Source organism: Cebidichthys violaceus, unplaced genomic scaffold (assembly GCF_023349555.1).
Source record: "Cebidichthys violaceus isolate CVI_PGR_0920_01 unplaced genomic scaffold, fCebVio1.0.p SCAF_556, whole genome shotgun sequence".
Lineage (NCBI taxonomy): Eukaryota > Metazoa > Chordata > Actinopteri > Perciformes > Stichaeidae > Cebidichthys > Cebidichthys violaceus.
Window position 1 is genome coordinate 17,878 of NW_027176768.1, and position 9,271 is coordinate 27,148.

The 9,271-nt window shown below is 38.1% G+C and overlaps 1 protein-coding gene across 1 annotated transcript; it reads left to right on the forward strand.

Annotated features, from left to right (window-relative positions):
• Positions 1-269: 269 nt before the first annotated feature.
• Positions 270-9,163, forward strand: LOC137888596 (deleted in malignant brain tumors 1 protein-like; the record flags this gene model as incomplete). The annotated part of the gene is made up of 12 exons (XM_068732004.1): positions 270-384; positions 678-748; positions 869-946; positions 1,353-1,379; positions 1,530-1,841; positions 3,113-3,427; positions 3,955-4,242; positions 4,480-4,794; positions 6,149-6,448; positions 7,597-7,905; positions 8,125-8,439; positions 8,855-9,163. Coding segments are annotated over exons 3-12 (2,542 nt in total), but the record flags the coding sequence as incomplete, so codon positions are not given.
• Positions 9,164-9,271: the final 108 nt, after the last annotated feature.

A 9,271-nucleotide genomic window follows, 5' to 3' on the forward strand; every position in this document is an offset into this window, starting at 1 on the left:
TTATTAATTTTGGGTCTGGCTGTTCCACATTGTCTTTTGGGGCACTTTGAGAATGGTTGGGGTTCTTCTGGCAACATAAATTGTGGCTCCAAAGGTACAGTGGTGATATTGTGGTTTCTCCACACAAAATACATTTAAAAGGAAGAGACAAAACTGCAGTATTTTGAGGTCTATAACAGGAAATTAACAAATACAAAAATGACTGAGGCTCAGAATTTCACAAGGGGAAGTGTTCACCATTCCCAGTCCCAATGAGTCATGTTGTCTATAGGATGAGGGACAAGAACTGGTTCTGTCCCGCCGAGCGCTTGTGAAAAAACAAACCTCAGTGAATTAAGTTCTGTTGGCTCAGACCATAATTACAACATCAAACCATTTCATAAGGTAAGAAAATTATTTGTGAAATATAATATTTCCTTTTAAAGCTGAAAGTTTGGTGCATGTAACCTAACAGAGGTTTTGGATACATAATGAGCATGTATTGATAATATAGACCTGGATTGCAATACAATCCATGTATTGCATTATATTATGAGTAAATAATGCCAAAATATTAACCAGGACTGAACATATAAAGGTTTGATGCATGATATACAGTAAATTCAAACATGAACAATGCCATTTTTGTTTTATGTTGCATTTAAATGCATTACTAAATAAAGGATCTGATGTTTCAGATATGATCAGCTTTTTCATTTTGAATTGTGAGGTCATTTAAACAGCTGCCCACACTTGTTGGATCTAAAAGGTAAGAGGGCTACTAAATCACCTTTGCAAATTTTGGAAAGAACTTGAATGCTTCCAAAAAGCATCTGTAGCTTCTTTCATTCTGCTTTTTAACAATACTTTTTTTTCTGTACCTCGACAGCATTTGATCTACTTTCAAGACACAATATGATCTTCATTACTGCTGAAAAACTACATTTTGTTTATTATTTATCAATAGGTAAGTTTCTGTTTTTTTTAAATTGACTTCTTCCTTTTGAATTTCTTTTCTTGACTTCTTAAATCAAATTACATGAGTACAGTTACAGTTTGGTTGCATGCTCGCAAAACCATGAGAAATATACACTAAACAGAAGTGAAAGTCTCATAGTAGAAAACTATCAAGCAGTTTTTTTTTATTCTTTTCAAATGCCATTTCTTTGATAAATTTTACAAAGTTGATATTGGACAATTATAAGGTGTGTATTTTTCTAACTTCATGTTACATTTCAAAGAGCTTGTCCTGATACATAATGAATTTGATAAATCACAGCGCTGACATTACAGCATTACAGCATTTATTGGACAATATTATTTTAAATATTCATGACAAATCTCTGGGCTGAGCATTTTCCTTTCTGCTTTAGGTCTATTGGGTCTACCACTGCTTACAGGTCAGTAAGTTATATTTATGTTTCATACCTGAAAACACATGCATTAATAAGATTTTTAGGTTTCTACACTCCAATTTAATGAAAGGGGACTTTTCCTTATTGAGTTCATAATAACACAACCTACAGCTACTGTGCTTTTTTCATTTCTAGAATGTAACAAAATTAGGTTGGTCGGGCCTTCACGTTGCTCTGGTAGACTGGAGGTCTACAACAGAGACGAATGGGGAACGGTGTGTGATGATCAGTGGAGCTTTACCAACGCTGACGTGGTTTGTCGAGAGTTAAACTGTGGGACAGTTCTTGAGGCCAAAAGAGCTGCCTCTTTTGGAGAGGGAAAGGGCATGATCTGGTTGGATGATGTACAGTGTACTGGTAACGAGTCTTCTGTCCTCAAGTGCCCACACAGACCATTTGGGGATAATAATTGTACCCACGGTGAAGATGCTGGGGTTGTATGTTCAGGTAAGACTGAGCTCATTCACTTATCTTTGGCTTTACTTGATCCACTTGCGTTTTACTCAAAGATGTAATTACCAGTAGGATACCACTCAATTGGGAACCTAATCAAATTTGTACCTTTGTTAAAGTAATAGTTGGACAGCTTTGGAAAATATGCTTGTTTACTTTCTCACAAAGAGTTGAGAAGTTGGACAGGCTAGCTGTATCTCTCTGTTTCCAGTGTTTCTGCTATGCTAAGCTAAGATAATAAAGCTGGCTGTAGCTTTATGTTTATCGAGTAAATATGAGAGTGGTATCAATCTTCTGATCTAACTCAACCAGTAAGTAGATTAGTGAGTAATTAAGTTTATTTCCCAAAATGTTAAATTTTTGCTTTAAATATTAAGTATTTACCTGAAATCACAGTTTGCTCATTTAATCAAGCATCACAAAACCCTGCATTACAAGGCCCTTCCTCAATTTAGACAGGACCAGAAATGAGGAACTGTCACTTGAAATTGGGAAATAAAAGCTGTTGAGAAAAACAGCTAACACAGCATATATTTAGCAACTGATCATATTATTGCATCAAAGACCTAACGATTTTATTGTCAGTTGACAATTTGCTGTCTACTTTAAGATGATTGCTATCTGTGGCAGTGATGTTGCAGCAGAAGCACATCAAGGTCAGCACATGACCGGCTGCTGCAAATGTAAAGGTCAAAGGGCAGGAGGTAGAGATGAGAGGTAAACCGAACAAAGCAACATGAGTGCTTAGCTTTGCTATGATAATGTTGAGGGATATTTTAAAGAACTGAAATATTTAAAGTGATGGTCGTGCAATTTAGTATTGCTCTAAAAAAATGGGGCGGTCAAAAACGAAGCTGCAAATGCGGGGATGTCCTGACTTTCAGTCCCAGGTATGAGTCAAGCTCCAAAAATGCTGGATCCTACATTGCCCATAATGCACTTCCTCTTAGGAACTCCTCATGTCAAGTTAACCGTCAAGCGTGATATTAATTTTAGCTTAACACAACTGTTATTCTAATTGAAAGATTTCTGCATTTGTTGCTTTTGTTTTTGTACAGATTAAACAAACAAGAACACAAAGATTTGTTTTACCGTCAGACAGATCTAGATCAGCTTTCCAGTCTTTATGCTATGCTAAGCTAAGCTAAACAAAGAGACTCCAGGCTTCATAATTAGCATGCAGAGTAGTTTGGGAACAGTAATGTACTGCTTGATGGCTTCTAAATAAACATGCCCTTGGCTTTTTTTTCGTTTCCAACTGACAGACAGTAAACCAATTCGGCTGATGAACGGGACTGGTCGGTGCTCTGGTCGACTGGAAATCTATCATGATGGACAGTGGGGAACAATTTGTGATGACAGATGGGGAATGCAGGAAGCAACTGTTGCATGTCGAGAGTTGAATTGTGGGAGTGCTCTCTCGGTCAAGTACAAGTCCCACTTCGGCAGAGGTCACGGTCAGGTGTGGTTGGACGATCTTGAGTGTACTGGTCATGAGAAGTCCCTCGCCGACTGCCCACACAGAGGTTTTGGAGAACATGACTGTGACCACAATGAAGATGCCAGTGTTGTATGCTCAGGTAACAAATACTATACTGTTACTTCAATTACAGTATTCTAATTCAATCCGGTTGGTGAGAATTCTGACGGCACCACAATTTTCAATGTCAGAGCAATATAACAAGAAACATGGAAAATCATGACTTAAAATAGAAGCTGGAAATACTACAGTTATCTTTTCTTTTCTTTTTTTTAATCTCTAATACTGAAATGGAGATCCAAGAGACATTCCAATATGGGCATTTGTGTGCAATGGTGATGCATGCACAGCTATTTATGGAAAATATTGTATGGTTTTTGCATGCATGTCTGCTATATATGTACCTGCTGTATCAGCAGTTAACCACCTGTTGATATTTATTGAGGGATTTTCTTAAACATTACTTTCAAATTTCTACTAGAAAACTTTTTTGTTGTTGTTCTTTGGTGCAATATCACAGATTCTACTATCCTTACCACAAATCCTATCATGTGAACATATTGTATTTCATTGCTGAAATGTTAATATTTTACATTATAACATTTTAAATACAATACTGCTTTCCAGAATCAGTCAGACTGATCAATGGGACTGACCGCTGCTCTGGCAGAGTGGAGGTCTTCCATGACGGCCGATGGGGAAAAATGTGTAACAACTGGGGTAATGAAGAGGCTGCAGTGGTGTGTCAGGAACTCAGTTGTGGATTTCCCAAAAAATCCCAAGAAATCTTCCATTTTGGTGACAGCGGACTGAGAGGGTACACAAGTACATGCTCTGGCAATGTGAGCTCCATCTCCCAATGCACACTTCAAGAATACACAGGGAGATGTGAAGGTGCTTCTCTTTTATGTGCAGGTAAGACACAAAATACAGCAATATACTGTGCTGAAGCACCGTTCAATTAGAATAGCAAAGGACATGTGGTCATTAAAAACTAGATCGGTTACTTGTGAATATTTTGACCTGATGGTGGCAATAAGTAACTATGAAAACTACTTAACTGAGTACATTTGAAAGTCCAGTTAAAGCTTAATATTTCATAATTTGACTTTAACTTGTGAGTACCTGTAACATGAGTGGAGCTGTTTTCAGGTATTCCACCGCTAAGGCTTGTCAATGGCACTGACCGATGCTCTGGTAGAGTGGAGGTTCTGCATGATGGCCAGTGGGGAACAGTGTGTGATGATGAGTGGGACATCAGAGATGCTCAGGTGGTGTGCAGAGCCATGGACTGTGGAACAGCTCAAACAGCCAAAGGCAGTGCCTTCTTTGGTCAAGGCCAAGGGGACATCTGGCTGGATGATGTAGGCTGCTTCGGTAATGAGACGTCCCTTTTGCACTGTCAACATCCCACCCTCGGGCAAAATAACTGTGGCCATGGTGAAGATGCCAGTGTGGTGTGCTCAGGTATCATCTCTGTTATTACTGTTACTAGCACGTTTTTTTTTAACTTTATTTCACACAGTGTTATACTTACAACTGTCTCCCCTAATACCTCAAATTAATATTTAGCTTAATACTGTCAAGAATAAAACTGTTGATTAACAGTTATTTCTACTACAGTATATCAACCAGAATATCAATTTGAATCCCAGGCAGAGATGGGCAAAAATACATCAAAATGTATTTTGATACAAAATACAAAATACCCTTCAAATAAATGTATTAAAATAAAATACAAAATACTGGTGCCAGAAAATGTAACAAAATACAATACATGTATTTTGTATTTAAAATATAAGAAATACTTTTTCAGGATTTTCCGTTTTCTCACAATTTGGTATAGCAGAGCATTCAAGTTTGGGAAATATATATATATATATATATATATATATATATATATATATATATATAATGTACACAAAGCTCTGGTGAACCCAACAAAAAGTCACAACAGTCACAGAATGTCAGTGTAACTAAGCAAAGCTATTAAAAGACAACAACTTGATTGATTATGTGTATATATATATATATATATATATATATATATATATATATATATATATATATATATATATATATTATTAATGGGACTAAACAGCCCATAAACTTTGTATCAATAAGAAAATATTCATCACATATGAATAGCATCACACATTAGTCCTATGTATACTATAAAAGCAAAATATAGAATTAAAACCAGTTGTACAGGTAAAGAGCCTAAATAAATTACTGTACTGAGACATGCTGTCCACCTGGCCAACTGTATACTGTATAAAATAATAAAACTAAGAATACTTTCATAATATGCCTTTTAAATAAAATAAATTGGATATTTAATGTTTTTTTTTTTTAACAAATGGACATCTACTGTCATAGCCTGGCTAACTGTGAACTATATTATCTGCCAGTAATTGATATTATGATATTCACATTGAGAAGATACAGCATCACTTGTAATACAGTGCAAGATGAGAAGGTCAGACGTCTCTTGATAAGGTTTTTCATGAACATACAATCTCCCAATTTCCCTCTTCCTATAGCTAGCTACTCCACTAATAAGTTAACGTGCTAAACACTGGCTATGCACTAGCCTAGAAAGCATGCTAGCAACATTAGCATGTTATTATCGATCGCTAGCTTGATATTATAACCATCACCATGTATATACAATAGGCTATGTAGCCAGACCCAGACATAAATTATACATCAAGCTAGTTGACATCTGTCACACTCAGATAAAATATTTACCTTAACAGACAATCCGTTGAACTTGAAGATCTGAAGACTGAACTTCTATTCTATCCCTTTTGCTTTCCAGCTCACATGAGACTGATCAATGGGACTGACCAGTGCTCCGGCAGGGTGGAGTTCTACCATGGTGGACAATGGTCATCAGCAACTGATGTTAACTGGGGAATGAATGAAGCTGCAGTGGTGTGCAGACAGATGAACTGTGGAGATCCCGTCAAGTTCTCAGGATCATATGGCCAAGGCGGACAACTTAGATGGTATAAGATCAGTTGTAGCGGTAGAGAGAGCTCTCTCACACAGTGCACACTGAGAGAATATGTCAGGACCAGCCAGGATCGCATTGAAGAGGCATCTGTCAAATGTTCAGGTGAGGCTGGAAGTTGAATTGAAATTTGAATTCTCCTCACTTATTGTGTAAGGAGGTATAAACTACAAACATACAGCATTTAAAAAAAAATAAAAAGATTTGGCTAAACCTTTTTTGGACATGCAGCATGAGTGGAAAGAGCATTTAACAATAAATGTCATGCTGCATTCACATAGAATCAGGCAGATGGTAGACAGCAAAACCTTCTTGATGACACAGGAAACACAAATAAACAGTCCGACGGAATGGATTTTGACAACAGGTTTGAGGTGGAGCAAGTGACACTTTGCCAAAAAAGAGTTAGTGTAACCGTTTTTTCAAATAAGTGCCATGTCGCACGTATTAGGTTTGGACATCTTTATTGCTTCATTGGGGAAAACTGAAACATTCTCATGGTCGCTCGCATGACGCGCATAGGGACGTGTTGCTTGCACTTGCTCTATTTTGGCTCCAACCTGTTGACAAAATTACTTAAGTAATTTGTTTTAGCTTTAAAATGCAGCTTTCCTTTAATATTATATTGCAAACTTAAAAAACGTTTGTCTTCTGTGAGCGAGCTACTCATCCGGTGCAGAGGACGGCAATAAGTTGTCTTATTCTATGTGAGTTCAGGATCCTGGAGCCTATGGACGTTGACACTAGAATTTTTTCCTCCCCTTTTCAACAAGCCTATATTGAAAGACATCTGTCCCTTCACAATGGTCATCATTTGGGAGGACTCATCATGCTGTTCAGTTTGTACTTAATTTGGAAAGTTGAAGCTTGAGAGTTAGGCTAGTTAACCTAGCTCTCTAACGCACTGATTATCACTAGGTTCTGAAAGGAGGGGGGGTCAAGACAATATGACAATATGACAAATGACCAGACTGTCAAAGGTCAAAGCAATGAGTCCAGTAGCAAAAAAAACAGCAACCTCATTACTACATAGGTTACCTTGTGATTTGACATGGACTAACTAATGTAGTCACAGAATAAAAAAAGAGGTGCTGAAAATACAAATGGGACGAAGCATTGACTAATAATGTAATGCAGTTCATTTCAACTATGACAAAAAAAGGACACACATAGAAACATGTGTGTCTATATGTCTATATTTGGTCAACATAGACCAAATTTGAACTGAACATTCATATAACTGTCATTTCAAGGTAACGTGAAGTTGTCCGATGGGCTCAATCGTTGTGTTGGAAGAGTGGAGTTCTATGACAAAGGCCAGTGGGGGACCGTGTGTGGTGAATCCTGGGATGTGAAAGACGCAAATGTGGCGTGCAGACAGCTGGGCTGCGGGAGGACTCATACGATCACCACCATGGCTGAGTATGGCCATGGCACAGGACACACCTGGATCAATCAAATTGAATGCAATGGACTGGAGTCAACACTGAGTCAGTGCCAACAAAGGCCATTTACAGACAAAACTTGCAACACCACCTCAATTGCTGGTGTCGTCTGCGCAGGTAAGAAAAAACATATACATTATTGCAACATTTTCTGGTAGATTAGAGAGCATGTTTGGTTTATTTCGGTTTAGTTGCTTTCATGTCACCTAAATATGTCCATGTTGTTAAAGGTATACTTCACTAGTGTTCTTGTTTGAAAATTATTCATCTGCCAAGTTCTAATTAATTTTAAATGTCTGATACTGTATAATAATTTTAGTTTACTTGACTTTATAGGAAGTCTGGAGGTCCGCTTGGCTAATGGTAAGGATGAGTGCTCTGGCAGAGTAGAGGTTCGTCATGGCGACGTGTGGCAAACTGTGTGTGACACCGACTGGACCATGAGTAAAGCTCAGGTGGTGTGTGACCAGCTGGAATGCGGAAATGTAGTGAACGCTCCCGGCGGAGCCCATTTTGGCCAAGGCATTGGATCAGTAGTCGAGGCTAGCAACTCATGTTTTGACAATGCGACATCTCTTCAGCAATGCTCACTCAAAGGTTTCAGAGGAGCCGGGTGTGGACACGACCACGATGCTGGCGCTCTCTGTGCAGGTAAAGCCTTTTAAATGATCTGTTCAAAATGATCACACACAGTGAGACAAATAAGTTTCACAATTTTTTTTTGTTTTACACATACAGAGTAAAAACAGTGTGTGAGTTGAAAGTGATTATATTTACCTAAAATCATGCCTTAAAGATGTTTGACATTTCAGGGAATACACTAATTTGCTTTGGTGTCAAAAATTAGATGACAAAGGTGACATATATTACAGTACTATTCTACATCATTATGTTTCTGTAAATCAACCTTTTTTCCCTTCATGCTGTCGAAATTATCTTTTGATATGATAGTGGGACAAGCGGTACTTTCAAAATACTTTGCATTCACTTTGTGTGTTAGAATGAATGTGTATTAATGCACAAAAATGCAATTCAAGTAAACTTTTACACTTTTTTTCATGTACAGCACAGATTCGGTTGGTCGGCGGCTCAGGTCAATGCTCTGGTAGAGTGGAGGTCTTCTATAAAGGCCAGTGGGGAACTGTGTGTGATGATGAATGGAAACTGGGCAATGCCAATGTGGTCTGTAGACAGCTTGGCTGTGGTCATGCAGTCTCGGCTCCTGCAAGTGCCCACTTTGGCCAAGGCACTGGTCCAATATGGCTGGATAATGTGGAGTGTACAGGCGAAGAGTCCGCTCTCACACATTGTAGGCATCCCGGTTTTGGAGAAAATAACTGCGGGCATGGTGAAGATGCTGGAGCTATCTGTTTAGGTAAGAGACCTGGCTCATTTTTAATCTGTGAGTGAAGTCATTACCTCTCAACTGGTATTAGATGAAGCTGCGTTGGCTGTTATAACAAAACCAACTACAACTTATTAT